This window comes from Penicillium chrysogenum (assembly GCF_028827035.1).
Source record: "Penicillium chrysogenum strain IBT 35668 chromosome Unknown utg000004l_segment0_segment0, whole genome shotgun sequence".
In the NCBI taxonomy this organism is placed as follows: domain Eukaryota; kingdom Fungi; phylum Ascomycota; class Eurotiomycetes; order Eurotiales; family Aspergillaceae; genus Penicillium; species Penicillium chrysogenum.
In genome coordinates this window covers 3,050,624-3,066,912 of record NW_026622752.1, presented here as the reverse complement: position 1 = coordinate 3,066,912, position 16,289 = coordinate 3,050,624, and the positions used below count along the sequence as shown (strand labels likewise).

The window sequence follows — 16,289 nt, the reverse complement described above, 5'->3', positions numbered from 1 at the left end:
TTCAGAGCACGCCAATCTCCCAAGCTATTAAGTCCGAGCTCATGTGGAAACCACCGGGTGCAACGTCAAGTGCTCAATCGCGACGTTGGCAATCTTGACCTCAGCCTCTTCGGCAGAAGCACAACCCTCCACCAGCGCAATTTCAGTCTTGTTAACAATAGCCGAGCACCGATACGTAGCTACGCCTCCAGACTCGACCCTCTTCCTCTTAAAGACCAAGGTACCTGCTCCCTTCACCATGTTCTGCGCAATGTTGCGCGGATGAACAACATTAACACCGTCGGCAATAACACGCTGGACGTACCACACCAATCCGATACGTTCGACGAATGCATAACATACGTCTAGGTCGCCCCCGCAGTCGATGAATATCGCCCCAAGCACACTCTCGATGATGTCCGACAGGAACTTATCGGCACGCAGGCGGGCGAACAACTCCCACGGATACTGGGTCCCGTTTTCCAGAGCATCACGGATTTCAGCACGGAGACCTTGGTGCCGCTCGAGGCAAGCTTCCTGGGCAGATTTGATGTTAGGGCCATGGGAGCGGAGGAAGCGCCATAGGTGGATTTGGTCATAGCGTGGCACGAGGTTTATTCCGCCGTTGGTGAATTGGGTGACGTGGGAAGGTTCGTCTGGTGCGCATAGCTCCATGCAGAAGAAGGCAAGGAGGTTGGCGTTCACGACGGAATGTTTGAGCAATGTCATTGGTCCCTGGTCCATCTCCACGGGGTGGGCTGCTATCACTGCCATGACGACCATGTCGAGGACGGCATCGCCAAGGAACTCGAGGCGTTGGTACGATTGTGTTGATGTGTCGTACTCGCAGGATGCGTGAGTGAGCGCCTCTGTTAGAAGGGCAGGGTCGTTAAAAGTGTATCCAATCAGACCAGCCAATCGATGGTGATTGATTAAATTGCTCACGCCTTTACCTTGTGGCAGGATGAGAGGTGAAATGTCGTTCGTGAAGAGATTAATCTCCGGCAAAAAGCGATGGAGACAAGCCTGCGCTTCGCGGATCCCACCGTCCACATACGCTGCTCCAATGAGGGATTCCACAACGTCTGCCAAGACCTTGGTCGATATGTTTCTCTTGGCTGTCGAGGGTTCCAACTTGTTCCTGATTAACGGTGCAGTCCATTTCCGAGGAGTGAACCGGCTTGTTAGAACAAAGCTGTCAATACCAAGGTCGAGAGCTGCACGAGCAAGGCGACTGTTCTGGATGAGCTTGTCACGGCTCTCCGAGAGATACCCCTCGTGCCAGTTGCCGTTCCGGAAAAAGAGCTGGCAACTGACGGTGAATTTGAGAACGGAGTCACCAAAGAACTCATATCGCTGATAGTTGGTGCTGGCCTGTGCAATGGGTGCGCTGATAGCCGTAATAACATGGGCGATATCTTTGATCCCGACTCCTTTCAAAATGGTATCGTTCAACCGATGTGCGACCAAAGATGCTTCCAGCCGGTCCAGAATGGCCGAGATGAAAAGTCCAAACACAGCCTGTTTTGCTGGGAGCTTGTCAATGACGCAAGCTGCTGCAGGCAAAATGTAGGACTTCTTTGGTGCGTCCGCCTCTCCGTCTTCGGCGATATTCGTAGCCGGCATCTGCAGGAGATTTCGCCGACGGGGGAGCGATGAACATTCCACTTCAATAGGCGACGACTTCGATACATCGGCTGGAACGTTCCATCTGTTGAATAGCCGTGGCTCGCTGAATTTGGACTGGTCACGGACGATACCCAGAGGCGGAGCAATTGGGTCCCTCACGTAAACATCCAGCGCAGGCTCTTTCCCTTCGTGGACTGCAAGCCATTCTCCTAGGTGCTCATGTGAAATGTCCGGGATGAAGAGAGCCACAAAGTCGCGGTCGTCTCCCCGCTGTCGCGAGCTAGGGGCTTGTAGATAGAGCGCTGTGCTTCTTCTCATTTGATCCAGTGTCTCCGCTGTCGTCTCAAAACTCGAAATCTGCGGATCAAAGTGAAGTTTCATGCAGGTTTCGGAGTCCCAATAGAGAGGAATGGGTTGCGGCATCGGGGTCAATCTTGGCAAAATTAAGCAGATGGCGAGATCTTCATTGACGGAACCATTGCTGCATATTCTCAAGCGTGTCTGGCAAAGCTGACCCAAACCCCAGCCTTGTGCAAGGTCTACATAAGGGTCATACTGCTCCGCAGCTTGCACAATGGATGGGAGAACAGTCTCCTCTGAGCACCTCAGCTCTGGTTTTCGTGTCAATGGCAAGAGATTGTCATTGACCAGCCCATACGCATGCAAAGCTTTATAGGCTTGGAATGCAGTCTCCTTCCTGGCTGCCCGCTCTGTCCGCCACCAGGCTTTCCCTGTTGTCCGTCGGACCGTGGGGTGAACAGAATTTGGCAGTGTCACCGTACCTAAAAGCAGTCCTACACTGTTTTCCTGGAAGGAAAATAATGGTAGGTTGTTAGAGTACTCATCAACTGGTAACACTGCGCAAAAGTGATACAAATGCTGCAATGCGTCGTCTGCCGTTAACAGGGCACTACGGAAAATGATGTTAGCAATGTCTTAGAAGGGATGAATTGCGATTACCTCGTCTTCTCCACCCAAAGTCTCTCTTTCACATGCTCTTCAGTGGCTTCGAGGTCATAGACTTCCCGACGCCGTCGCTCGTCATCCTGATACGCTTTGATCATAGCTTGCTCCAATCCCTGCCACTTGTGCAGGTTCAACAACTCGTCCTCGTTTGAGATCATGAGAGCATATGTAGATTCTCTATGACGAGCACGCCCACGCCGCTGCACAAAGGACTTGAGGTTCGCAGGCTTGTCATAACAGATGACCAAACTGCATGCACTGACGTCAATCCCTTCCTCGAGAACATCAGTGGCCACAATGAGGTTTTTGCGGCCAACTTTGAATTCATCAAGTGTATCTCGTTGCATATCCCGATGAAGTAGGTCACCGAGGCAGCCCTTGCGGTTTCTATCGCTCGACCAACCAACATAAGCGGCACACTGAAAGCGATCTCTGGTTTTGGGATGAATGGATAGAATGCGAGCTAACACACTGACAGTTGCTCTCTGCTTGGCAAATAGCAGCCCGGAAAACCCAGGCCTATCCATTTTCTCAAGGAAGTTGAGAAGCATTTCAAGCTTGACGGATACGTGATTACTCTCCTCAGCTGAAACTGGCGCCGGCATTGCAAGCAGCAGTTCCAACAGGCAAATTCTCTCCATTTGGTCCAAATGTGACATCTCGCTAGCATCTTGCATTGAACGCTGAAGTTGGTCAATTGAAGCGCTGATGAAAAAATCAACAGCCCAACCTCCCAGCTCCTCATAAATGTGACAGCTGCGTGCCTGGAAATTCCTCAGTTGCTCGCTACAGAAGGTTTTACCTGTAGTGAGAGCCTTGGTCAGCTCCACCGTGTGATCCTTTGACCGCAATGATTCGACCCAAGGGTCATCTTCTATGTTATAGGCCCTGCAACATTCTATGAGAGGTAAAAGTAGTCGACTCCCAGAACCATAATGTGCTTCGTCAAAATTTATGTAATTGACACGCTCAAGGTGAGGGCGATGGGTGTTTTCCAAAAGCTCAGTGCGATGGACGCGTGGAGTCTTGCATATTGCGTTCAAGTTGGATTCGATTGTTCTGAAAAAATATGGTCAGTTATTGGAGAGACTCAGCAGAGTGTAGTAGATCGCCTCACTCAAGCTCATTCTGGCTCGACCGGACCACTGGACTAGCAGTGAGTCCCAAAATTCGAGGTACAGCATTTGGGCCTGACCTCAGCAGGGTAGGATGGTAGTGATTTTGCATAATCCTGTTCGCCGGATGGCGTTTTGTGCAATGATGAGCTGTATTATGTATTATGTATTATTAGTATGAATTCTGGGATGCCTTGAGTGTCACATACCCTCATCAAAGACAAGGAGAGCAAGTCGGGACATGCGAACAAAACCATGGCCCAAGGCATCAGCGAGGACAGCATATGTTGAGACAACCACACGGATATCCTTGAGCACTTTGTCCCAGATACCTTGGTCAGTCCATCGATCAACATTGTCCAGACCAGTTAAAATTTTGGTTTTCACAGAGAGGATCTGGCTAGTGATAACTTCATGCTGTTGAAGGCTCAATGCGACAGTCGGGGCCAAAAACCAAATAAGCTGTGCCACATGTGAGCTGAGAATATATAGAAGAGTCATCAAGTCTATTCACTTTGTCTGGAGAATCGGAGTTCTCAAGCTCATCTATGATCCGAAGAATGGCACTAAAGAAGACAGTCAGGAAAACGTGCCGACAAAAGGTAAAGCTGGAAACATGCATATGAGTTTTTCCACTCCCTGTGTCCATCTATAAAATAGTTCAGTATCTTCCGAAGTCGTAATCTCGAGAAACGGACATACCGCGACAATGATATTTTCCTTGCGGCTAGCCTCTAACATTTCGAGTTGGTACCCACGAGACCGGTAGGCAGCACCATTACTACTCAGGCCTGTGGAATCCATGATAAGCAACAAGTCTCAAATGAGACCGTTAATGGAAAGACCAGTAGAAGAAAATCAAAGACAAAGAAAGTTGAGATGAGAGAGGAAAGCCTAAGACAGCTTGTTGGTGGGGGGAGGGTACGGCTTCCCGCAGCGGCCAACGCGCAGCTTTGGTCCAATGACTGTCGAGACCCGTCCCTTTCCCTTTTGGGTGTTTTTGTATACTTCGCTTTGATTTTCTCCTCAACTCCTCAACTCTTCAACTGAATCTTCCATCTTCATTCTCTCTTTACTTCATCCCTTCCCATCTCATATTTTCAAAGACGCTCATAATCTTCGACATTTCACTTCCTGCCATTTTCCTACCATCTTTCTTTCCTTCTCTATCAAAACTGACCTTTCTTCTATCTCTTTCCCAGTCCCCAGCAGCACTTTGCCTGTTGTGACCTCTCCATTTCGGAAGAAAATCCAGCGGAAACCGTTCAAGTCCAAATTACCTGCCAATCAACACCTGTCTTGGTGCCATCTACCTTTTATCTCCCCCGGGCTTGTAGGATGGCCTGCCCTTCCACGAGAAATTTTGAGGACTGGCTGAGTGCGTTGTCGCAATGGCGCGAGAGGTGCCACCGGTGGATTCAACAGGAGTGGGACAACAAATGCAACGACCCAGTTGAATGGCAAGAGGGCGATGTCCCTGGACTCACCCCAGGCAACTTGTCAAGCCAGGAAGACATGGCCTCCCTTCGTACCTGGAAAGTTATGAATCCACCTGACCGCGCCTCTATTGAAGCAGAATTGGATGCGAACATCAATCAGCATAGGTGGAACCCCAAGAATGTCCGCCTGTCCGATGCAGGTGTCATCTATGCCCTTCTGACCTTGCCTGCGGAGTATCGCATCCGATACCTGGCGGACGACTTTGATAGCCGAGGGGACGTACGGAAAGAACGAGTTCCAAAAGCACCCACTGTTGCTTTCTACCAGAATAACCAGCGGACGCTTGTCGCCTGGAAAGGTGTTTATGTCTTCACAGGGGGGTACAATGATGCTGGATGGTTGCTGGCCGACAATTACCCACAGTGGCAACCATTTTTCCAAGCCGGTCTGGTGGTCGCATCGTCTCATATAAAGACATTTGATACCCTCAATGTTCAGTTGACCGAGTATGAGCCAAAGAAGATCTTCCTCCGCGATTCCAATATTACGGAGGATATATGGAAACGTGCCTCTCAGTGGTACGGGATCTTACTCAGGGGATGCAGCGATGTTTCGGGATATTGCCTTGTACTGGCAGGGCAGAGTGTATCCGGGTATCAGAGGATGGGACTTCTTTTTGGGTTCAATACCTTGATTGGTCCCGGCGCTGACGCCGCCGACAAGAATGAAGCAATTCAACAAGCCCAGTGGCCTTCTACGGCCTGGAAAAATAAGTTGTCTCCAGATGCGGGGTTCAAGCGGCAGACGAGCGACTTCATCAACTTTATCAGGATCCAGTGGGGGCAGTTGCCGATTCGACAAAAGAGAACTGAGGGTAATACAACCTGCCGCAAACGCAAGAAACCAGACAGCGGCAACGAAGCTCAAGATCCCCTCCCATCATCATCACACTCATCATCGACCGGGAGCGAAACGGTAAACGAGAAAAGTCTAAACCAGACAGTTTACGACTCCGATAACCTGGCTACATTCAAGACACTTTGGGCCGAGCTAGCAGACGTCGAATCGCCTCCCAAATACTGGGGGCTATTCACGGCCGTCGGTACAATGGAGACCATGCATCAGAGGTGGCGCCACAACAATATTGCTGTTAAACTGGTCCAACACAATATCCCACCATATGACGCCACTGTTATCCATGACCTTATGCAAACCTTGAGCCCAAAGCTTAGGTTCTTGCTTCTAGGCATTCACGTCGACGAAGATCGTCTTGCTCTTGAAAATGCTTTTAGCTACAACTCAGCCATGGTTTTGTTTCAGCAACGGGTCAATGCCCTTGAGGAGGGCCCCGTTAAACAGGCCTACATGAACATTTACTTCTACTTTCGTGCCCTCACCCTCCCCAAATCCGAGACCCCACAGCTGTCCATTAAGTTGGAACTGCAAGAAGAAAGTGACAATGGTCCTCGACAGTACGTCGGGATCTAATTTCTGAACTTTTGGGCGTGACAAAGAAGCTTCCCACACTTTATGCAGCAAGCTCCGGTTCTGAGCGGATCCTAGCGCAAGATCGCACACCTGAACGAGCAGCAGGTACAACATCGAATATTATCCGTTGGAACCAGGTTTAGCGTTGTAACGCTTTCCAACGCAGACAAAGTCAAGAAAATGGGAGCGAATGTTTGTCTTGGTGCCTTGACATCCATGCTCAATAATTGTGATGTTAGTGTTCTGCTTTGTATGATGTCCATTCAATATAAAACTATTTCATTAGTCCCAATAGCTACATATGTAGCATGGATTCTAGTCTGCCAACCAGATTCGCCCCAGTAACCCATATATCGGTTTTATCAAGGGGACATCAGAGGATAGTTTCCTGTCTCGACTTGAGAAACAGGAAGGTGATCCACTATGGTTTCCCATTCTTATTGGAAGAAGCGTTGTTGGGGTACTCTTGGCGTGCGTGTTACCCTTTTTGGAACGCCTTTGAGCGACTTTGGCTCCGTGAAAGACGAAGATAGAATGGCATCTTGGAAGGTAATCCATAGTTTACATATCTGTGTGGTTATACATCCAATATTACCTTCCAAGTGAAGTTATTACCTGCGACCTTAAATTGTAGGCCCTCATCGATGATTGAATATATATAGTCCAATAGGATGACCTTCTGTTTTTAAAATCTTCACTCATATCTCAAAAGCTCAGCAAATCCCTATCTCGGACGATAATTCCAAACACATCGCCCAAAGCAACATCCAAAATCATGTCGCAAGCTCTTGATCTGTCCCTGTTGAAGGGTTCTCCTGAGGAAAGAGATGAAGTTTCGGCAGCCCTCCTAGACACACTCAAAACGCGTGGAGTGGCCAAGCTAAAGAACCACGGGCTCCCGGAAGATCTGATTGCTGAGATGTTTGACTATGTAAGGTTTCTCGAACCAGGGATTGTATGTCCACTGACTGTTTTTGCCAGACCCGTCGATTTTTCTCTCTTTCACTAGAGGATAAGATGACCGCCAAACATCCGCCCGAGGCAAACCCCAACCGTGGATATAGCTACGTTGGTCAGGAATCGGTCTCTTCTATTAGTGGCTATGAGAAAGGCCTCCCTCAAGGGAAGACTATTCGGGATATCAAGGTGAGTGCTTCCTCTATGACCCGCCGTGAAGATTCATTCTAACAAGCACAGGAAACTCTGGATATGGGCTCCCCACAAGACAGCCTTGTTGACAACATCTGGGTAGCCGAGGAGAAACTTCCCGGCTTCCGTAAATTCATGGAGGATTTCTATGAAAGCTGCTTCGAGGTCGAGTTGGAGATTCTCGACGGGCTGGCCCAGGCCCTTGAGATTTCGGCACCAGATCTCAGACTTCTACACAACAAGGCCGAGAATGAGTTCCGCCTGCTTCATTATCCAGCCGTACCAGCATCCGCTCTAGAAGATGGAACCGCCACGCGCATTGCAGAGCACACAGACTTCGGCACGATTACCATGCTGTTCCAAGATTCCACGGGTGGTCTGCAGGTCGAAGACCAGACAAATCTGGGGACCTTCCATGATGTCGTCTCAGGTGGCAAGTCGGAGATTATTCTGAATATCGGCGACTCGCTTCAGCGCCTGACCAATGACACATTCATGGCTGCGTGTCACCGGGTGACTTATCCGCCCACCGTCAAAGTGGGTTCTGATGTGGTCATCCCCGAGCGCTATTCTGTCGCCTATTTTGCGAAGCCAAACCGTATCGCTTCCTTGTTCCCATTGAAGAAGTTCATCACGCCTGCTACTCCGTGCAAATATGACGACATTACGGCCTGGGACTACAACAATCTGCGAATCGCCAAGTTGTTCTCCTGAACAAGAGTCCGACCAAGATATGGGGTCTAGTTATGCATGTGTTTATGTACTCATGTTGCTCTTCAGACCGGGAATATTATCATCGGGCCTCAGCTATGTTTATAAGAGGTTTTGCAGTGTAATTCATTTTTTTCATTTTTTTTCTTTTCGAGTGAACATGCCAATGTGCCTTGCATGTGTCGATTAGAGCTCGGCGCGATGAATATCATTTAAACGTACAAGATTTATTTTACTTCCCCACAACGTTGGAAGATGACCATCAAGACTCTAACGTTGGTTCCCGAGAAGAGGGGCAATAATCCAACAGGCAAGAAGTTCCCGGAACGAGCTAACGATTGCTTCTTGCGAGCCAGAACATTTTACTTAAATAGAGTTGTAAACCGGAATTTAATGATTGTTTGAAATTCTTACTATGCATGGTGTATAGAAATTAATACCAAATCATTCGGCCCGGCCAGGTTGTGCAGGTGTGATATCGATATCGGAATGACATTCCCATTTGGGTTTTGTCTCGAGACTCAGAGTCTGAGCCCTATATCAGAACCACAACTTCACCGAGGTACAACGCTCAAAATGCAAGAAAAAGGTCAGTTAACATTTGTTCATGACAAGGAGGATATTCGATGGTTGAATGCGGGAAATGCGGCCAGGCACCGCCACTCCATCTTCACAGGTTCGTCTTTGATCGCAACTTCCATCAGCTAGTTCTGACAATACCTGGCAGATGTCGAACGTCGAGAGATGACCCTTGAGCTCGTATCTTCTGTACCACATCAGAATCCCGACCAGGCAATTGTTGATCTGGAAAGGTTTGACTCGGATACCAGTCGCTCGGAACCATTCTCGCTTTTTCGGGGTCCTTTCGGTGCTTTCCGATGTCCAGAACCACTCCCGCTTGACCTATCACCTACCAGTAGAACTGAGCTGCCGCCTTCCCCCAATGACTGGTTTCAGCAGCTGGAGGAGCTCCCAGTAGAGGAGGATTTTAGTCAGAATTCGATCAGTTTAGATGCCTTCGATGCTCTGAGTGCAGATTACAGTGACGATTTGCTGCTAGATTGGCCGAGTTCAGAGCCATTTCGGAGTATTGGAACAAATTTCCACGAGCCGAGTCCACATGCAGGGCTCAATCCATACCTACACGTGGAAAATATCGAAGGCTGGAGTCTCCTATCTCATTACAAAGAGCGAATTGTCCCATTGATCTCTCCTTTACGGCGAGGAAAGGAGACACCTTGGATGAGCCTGGTATTACCATGTGCGATGGCAACCTTGGCAGACCTGATGCTGAATGGGTCTTCCAACCATGCACGGCTTGCCCTATTAAACGCCGTATGGAGCACAAGTGCCTTTCACTTGGGGAACAATTCAGTGAATTGCCTTCAGCAATGGACAGTCTCGGGAGGGACCTACTTGGCACGGGCTCAATACCACTTCCAACGATGCATAGAGGAAAGCTGTATCTCGGTTACGAAGACGAGCAAATATAAGGAGATTCTCATGGCAATGCTGAGTCTCTCAAACGTCTTTGTATGACATCAGCACGGATCCACGGTACACCGCTAACATTCTGATGCAGATGATAAAAGGGGACCCGGAAATGCGACGCGCCTATCTCGTCCAAACAGAGAAGCTCATCTGTGTCAAGGGACTCAGTCAACCGGCCCTCTCAGCCAACAAAAGAGCATTGCACCACTGTTACGCTTATATGCGCATTATGGCCGAGACAACATGCATTGCTGATAGAATGAGCGTCAATTTAACCGGGACAAGTGGTGCTTTGAACGACAACACAACTTATGGAGGAGACTTCCGTGTCTACCCCAATCTAATATTTTCGACGACCACAATGAGCATGGAAAAGGACCCCAACATGGCCCAACGTGACCTCCACCTTGCGATACCCGGCCGATGGAGCTCAACGTTGTTTCCCACATTATACGGAATCGACGAAATATTTCTCATGTTACTGTCCCAAGTGATCCGCCTTGCCAACGAGCGGGATTTGTCGATGATGTCTGATGCAACAGAGAGTCGGCTCAGTCTGAAGGAATTCTGGACTCGAGCAAAGGGCCTGGAAAGGGCCATCGATCATTTACTATCGGCTACAGACCCCAGTTGTGCTCAACTTCATGGTGGAGCCCTCCCGGTGGTCAAGACTGCGACAGCACAAGCAATGTACACGGCACTATCAATTTTCTTCCATCGCCGAATATATGAAATTGATCCCACAATGCTGCAGGGCAATGTGAATGCAATTCGGGGCTACCTAACCCAAATTCAACAAGAGGAAAGGGATCAGAAAGGCAGTAACAATGCTGCGCTGATATGGCCAGCTTTTATCACTGCTTGTGAGGCTGTTAGCCCCGAGTTACAGTCATTCTTTTCCTGTTGGTTTGATAATTGCGCTCGGACGACAGCATTAGTTCACGCATCTACCGCTAAACAGATATTCGAGACAATATGGACGAAAAGGCGCAATGGGAGCATTCAGGGAGAAACATATAGCTGGCCAGATATTTTGCGGGATGGGGATATCAAGTTTATGTGCATATAACTGCATATGTAGTGACGAAGAAGACACGAGAGACGACACTCCATGGATGACCGTTGCTTGAGCCATTATTGGAAGTTCAAAACAAAGAACCGCTAGTCCACATTTGGCTAGCGTCTGTGATAGCACCCGGCGTTAGGACTATAGTTTATCCGCTCTGGACCGTTCCAGCAGAATCTCAAAAAGATCTTCAGTCCGAACCCATTGACCCCAGATTATGTATATATATGGTGTCTACCTACCTACCTTGGTACATAGGTAAAATGTTGAATCAAAGGGGGAAAATGGCCCTTAACGGTATGGATACATAAAAAAGTACATATGTCGTGCTACACTTCCATTTACTTAGTGCACCATTGTCCCTATTGCTCTTGGTTACATCGAAGGGGGTAGGTTATCTTTTCCATAATTTCAAAACATATACATGTACTGTAGTACTATTAGCTATGTAGAGAGTTGAGGGAAGTATACCTCATGAATTTGTGTCTTTTGTGGTTTTTATGGGCCAAACAAAAGATGTCTAAATCTGGAGGGTTTACAGGAGTTTATTGTTGGGGCGCAACATCAGACCAGATATCTCCAACAAACCCGGAAAGTACCACCTGGGCATCTATCATCTCCACGATTACAAAGTACATCAGGGCCTGGCCCTCTAGGGCTGGCTAATTATTATTAGTCAAATCCTCGGGCCAGACCACTGCGAGTGTATAATTCAACATTCCTCCCGAATAATCTTCTTCTCCATCTAGAAATGGCCATTTTGTCAGCGCAGTCATAATCGTGAACACCGGAATCCAGCGCGCCTCGGCGTATTCCGCCAATGAATTACTTGTTGATCTCTTCGTGAGGGGCTTCCCCGTTAATGACTTTCCCCGCACGCCCCGGATTTCTTTGCTGGATGGCCAATGAGAAAGTGAAGAAATACAAGTTCGCGTCATCTTTTCTATATATTCTTTCCTCTTTAAACTAGCATATGGAAAGAATAGCCCCAAACGTACCTAGGTGCCTAGGTACCTAGAAGCTGCTTAATACGCGACCCGTTATTGGGTCCACCGGTTGTACCATTTAAACTGCGGGGGCATCCTCTTCCCGACATTTTTCTTTCCCTCCATATTCCCCGTTTTCCTCTACCAAATTTAACCATGAGCGAATGTCCTGTTGCGCACAAGAGAAGCAATGTTGCTGGAGGTGGCACCCGGTATGGCCCCTAGTTCTCTTATGACTTTACCTCGGCACACTTTATTTACCCCTTCGCATCGCTATGGCTCGAAATACTAATTCTATACTCCAGCAACACCGACTGGTGGCCCAATTCCTTGAAGTTGGGTATTCTCCGCCAGCATACTGATGCCACCAACCCTCAAACTAAGGACTTTGATTATGCCGCTGCCTTCAAGACCCTCGATTACTGGGGCCTCAAGAAGGATCTTCACGCCCTTATGACCGACTCTCAGGAGTTTTGGCCCGCTGATTTTGGCCACTATGGTGGGCTTTTCATCCGAATGGCCTGGCACAGCGCTGGAACATACAGAGTCTTCGATGGACGCGGTGGTGGTGGCCAGGGCCAGCAGCGTTTTGCACCATTGAACTCTTGGCCCGATAATGTCTCCCTTGGTAAGTTTTTATTAATAGTTGACGTGATTTTATATCATACTGATATGGATCTCCTATTTCCAGATAAGGCCCGCCGACTACTTTGGCCCATCAAGCAGAAGGTTGGTACTATACATGGAACTTGTGTACTTCCAGATTTCTCTATACTAACTATGGTATTTAGTACGGCAACAAAATCTCCTGGGCAGATCTTCTGCTTCTAACTGGAAACGTTGCCTTGGAGTCTATGGGTTTCAAGACATTCGGATTTGCTGGAGGTCGCCCCGACGTCTGGGAAGCCGATGAGTCGGTGTACTGGGGAAGCGAGAACGTCTGGTTTACTAATAAGGCTCGTTATGAGGCCGAGACCGCAGAGGAGGAGGCTAAGCAGGGCAATATCAAGACTCGCGATCTCGAGGACCCACTGGCCGCGGTCGTCATGGGTTTGATTTATGTCAACCCTGAAGGTCCCGATGGAAACGGGGACCCTCTCTCTGCTGCCAGAGATATCCGTATTACATTCGGCCGTATGGCTATGAATGACGAAGAGACCGTCGCCTTGATTGCTGGAGGCCACACCTTCGGAAAAACGCACGGTGCTGCCCCTGCTGATAATGTCGGAACCGAGCCCGAAGCTGCTGGCATTGAATCGCAAGGCCTGGGATGGCACAACAAGCACGGCTCCGGTGTAGGCCCCCATGCTATCACCAGTGGGTTGGAGGTGACCTGGACAAGTACCCCTACCAAGTGGAGCAACTCCTTCTTGGAATATCTGTTCAAGTTCGAGTGGGAGCAGACCAAGAGTCCCGCTGGCGCTACGCAGTGGGTGGCCAAGAATGCGGGCGATATCGTCCCTGATGCCTTTGACTCAAGCAAGAAGCACAGGCCTCATATGCTGACTACCGATCTTTCTCTGCGTTACGATCCCGCTTACGAGAAGATCTCCCGTCGCTTCCTTGAGAACCCTGATGAGTTTGCCGACGCATTCGCCCGTGCGTGGTTCAAGCTGCTCCACCGTGACATGGGTCCTCGCGCTCGCTGGCTGGGCCCTGAGATCCCAAAGGAGGTCTCTCTCTGGGAAGATCCTATTCCTGCTCCCACATACGCCCTGATTGACAACGGCGACATCATTGCCCTGAAGAACGAGATTCTCTCCGCCGGTATTGAGCCCACCAAATTGATTGCCACCGCCTGGGCATCGGCGTCTACCTTCCGCGGGGGTGACAAGCGTGGAGGCGCGAACGGCGCCCACATCCGTCTCGCTCCCCAGAAGGACTGGGATGTCAACAACCCAGCCCAGTTGCAAGAAGTCCTAGGTCTGTTGGAGAGCATCCAAGGCCGTTTCAACAAGGCCCAGAACGGCGAAAAGCGCGTCTCCATTGCCGATCTGATTGTGCTTGCTGGATCTGCTGCCCTCGAAAGAGCCGCGGGTATCCCCGTTCCTTTCACCCCTGGCCGCAACGATGCCACCCAGGAGCAAACAGATGTCGAGTCATTCGGCTGGCTCCGGCCCTTCGCCGATGGTTTCCGCAACTACGGCAACTCGACTCGCCGTGTCCGCACCGAGCAGCTCCTCATCGACAAGGCGCAGCAGCTGACCCTCTCTGCTCCTGAACTGACCGTCCTGCTTGGTGGTCTGCGTTCTCTGAACGCCAACTGGGATGGATCAAGCCACGGTGTCTTCACCTCCCGCCCTGGCCAGCTGAGCAACGACTTCTTCGTCAACTTGCTCGACATGAGCACTGTCTGGAAGCCAACCGACGCTGACAGTGAGAAGTTCGAAGGCTTCGACCGCAAGACTGGCGCCAAGAAGTGGTCTGCTACCCGTGTTGACCTGATCTTCGGTCACCACGCTGAGCTCCGTGCTCTTTCTGAGCTGTACGCTAGCTCCGATGCCCAAGACAAGTTCAAGAAGGACTTTGTTGCTGCCTGGGACAAGGTTATGAATTTGGACCGTTATGATATCCCCTGTTTCCCCGCGACCGGTCGTCCTCGCCTGTGAATAATTTGACTACCATAGTTATCTTCTGTACTGTTACTTAGCTGAGTCATCACCAATCGAGTTTCGTTTAATTGTGACTGCATCATTCACGTACTTAATGTATTGGCAAAGATTTCCCTGCTCCTCAAAAGATTGTGCTGTTCTGCTGCCGGAACAAGCGCTGAGTCCTTAACCCCCCAAGGGCTCAGAGAGTGAGTCCGAAATAATTTGGCTACAGGGCTAATATGATGTCTGAGGTCAGATTTTAAAGTAGCTGCCTGCATTGAAAAACCGGCATATTCCGTGAAAGGCAAGAACTGCCCGTTATGTCCGAATTGTGCGAGTGTGAATGCGACTGGACCGGCTTGTTACACCTAATATTTAATTCCGGACTGATGGGCGCATACAGAATCTATTTTCCCCCTAACTCTCCCCTGAATTATCTCTAGGCACAGAATGGCTCTCAAAGTTCTCATTTGTGGCGGTGGTGTCGCAGGTCCGGCCTTGGCCTACTGGCTCGCCCGCATGGGTCACCAAGTTGTTGTCATCGATCGTTTCCCAACACTGAGAGCTACAGGTGCCCAGATCGACCTCCGTGGACAAGGTATTGAGGTCGTCAAACGCATGGGTCTCATCGACGCTGTTCGCAAAAAGCTTGTTAACGAAGCAGGCGTCTCCTTCATTGATGCTAAGGGCAATGCCAAGGCGACAATTCTCGCCAACAAGTCTGGAAAGGGTGGGCAATCCTTTACATCCGAGTACGAGATCATGCGGGGAGACCTCGTACGCATATTCTACGAAGCAACAAAAGACAAAGTGGAATATATCTTCGGTAAAACGGTGGATGGCTTCACGGAAAATGACCGGGGGGTAGTGGCCTACTTTTCCGACGGCTCTTCTGACACATTTGATCTACTTGTTGGCGCAGACGGACAGGGCTCGCACATTCGAAGAAAGATTCTACCCCCTGGTGCTCCAGATGAATATCACCAACTCGGAGTCCACATGGCCTACTGGTTTGTCCCACGGATTGAAACCGACAGTAATATGTGCCAGTTATACCTCAGCCCGGGCGGACGAATGATCATGTCCAGAAGCCACAATGAAACGGAAACACAGGTCTACTTCATGCTTAGTTCTGACACGGAGGAACTACGGAATGTCCCAAGGGGTTCAGTTGGGCAGCAGAAGAATTTCTGGGCCCAAAGGTTTCGCGACGCAGGGTGGCAGGCCGATCGGTTTATCAAAGGGATGGACACTACAGAGAACTGGTTCTGTCAGAATGTCGTCCAAATCAGGACTGATACCTGGCACTCTGGCCGCGTCGTCCTTCTCGGTGATGCGGCACACTGCCCTTCTCCTTTAAGTGGTATGGGGACAAGTACCAGTTTAGTCGGGGCATATGTCCTGGCCGGAGAGCTTGCTCAGAGTGAAGATCTGCCCCAAGCGTTCGAAAACTATTGCCAGATAATGCGACCATTTATCGACCAGGTTCAGCGGTTATGGATCCGATGGGCGCTCCCCAACTCGCAGTGGCAAATTTCGCTTGTTCACCTCATTATAAGACTGGCATGTTTTCTTCGCATACCGCAGCTCATATCACGGTTTTCAGATCATGGCGATGGAGACTGGAAACTCCCTGAGTACCCAGAACTGAAGGTTTTCAGTTAGAAGTAAGGCC

At 49.6% G+C, this 16,289-nt stretch overlaps 6 protein-coding genes across 6 annotated transcripts; 5 read left to right on the top strand and 1 right to left on the bottom strand.

Moving 5' to 3' along the window:
- Window positions 1-39: 39 nt before the first annotated feature.
- On the bottom strand, window positions 40-4,493 carry N7489_007119 (putative RNA helicase/RNAse III; the record flags this gene model as incomplete). The annotated part of the gene is made up of 6 exons (XM_056712869.1): window positions 40-2,518; window positions 2,569-3,633; window positions 3,692-3,839; window positions 3,899-4,151; window positions 4,204-4,338; window positions 4,392-4,493. 6 exons carry the CDS (start codon window positions 4,491-4,493, stop codon window positions 40-42), a joined length of 4,182 nt encoding a protein of 1,393 aa, XP_056566584.1.
- A 534-nt stretch (window positions 4,494-5,027) lies between these two features.
- On the top strand, window positions 5,028-6,617 carry N7489_007118 (uncharacterized protein; the record flags this gene model as incomplete). The annotated part of the gene is made up of 1 exon (XM_056712868.1): window positions 5,028-6,617. One exon carries the CDS (start codon window positions 5,028-5,030, stop codon window positions 6,615-6,617), a length of 1,590 nt encoding a protein of 529 aa, XP_056566583.1.
- Window positions 6,618-7,392: 775 nt separating this feature from the next.
- Window positions 7,393-8,480, top strand: N7489_007117 (isopenicillin N synthase family dioxygenase; the record flags this gene model as incomplete). Its single annotated transcript, XM_056712867.1, has 3 exons — window positions 7,393-7,548; window positions 7,599-7,763; window positions 7,815-8,480. 3 exons carry the CDS (start codon window positions 7,393-7,395, stop codon window positions 8,478-8,480), a joined length of 987 nt encoding a protein of 328 aa, XP_056566582.1.
- A 573-nt stretch (window positions 8,481-9,053) lies between these two features.
- Window positions 9,054-11,037, top strand: N7489_007116 (fungal specific transcription factor domain-containing protein; the record flags this gene model as incomplete). The annotated part of the gene is made up of 3 exons (XM_056712866.1): window positions 9,054-9,153; window positions 9,205-10,010; window positions 10,060-11,037. The coding sequence occupies 3 exons, from the start codon at window positions 9,054-9,056 to the stop codon at window positions 11,035-11,037; spliced, it is 1,884 nt and encodes a 627-aa protein (XP_056566581.1).
- Window positions 11,038-12,176: 1,139 nt separating this feature from the next.
- cat2 (bifunctional catalase-peroxidase Cat2) lies at window positions 12,177-14,629 on the top strand (the record flags this gene model as incomplete). Its single annotated transcript, XM_056712865.1, has 4 exons — window positions 12,177-12,232; window positions 12,326-12,648; window positions 12,712-12,749; window positions 12,812-14,629. The coding sequence occupies 4 exons, from the start codon at window positions 12,177-12,179 to the stop codon at window positions 14,627-14,629; spliced, it is 2,235 nt and encodes a 744-aa protein (XP_056566580.1).
- A 435-nt stretch (window positions 14,630-15,064) lies between these two features.
- Window positions 15,065-16,279, top strand: N7489_007114 (uncharacterized protein; the record flags this gene model as incomplete). The annotated part of the gene is made up of 1 exon (XM_056712864.1): window positions 15,065-16,279. The coding sequence occupies one exon, from the start codon at window positions 15,065-15,067 to the stop codon at window positions 16,277-16,279; it is 1,215 nt and encodes a 404-aa protein (XP_056566579.1).
- Between the last annotated feature and the right edge of the window lie 10 nt (window positions 16,280-16,289).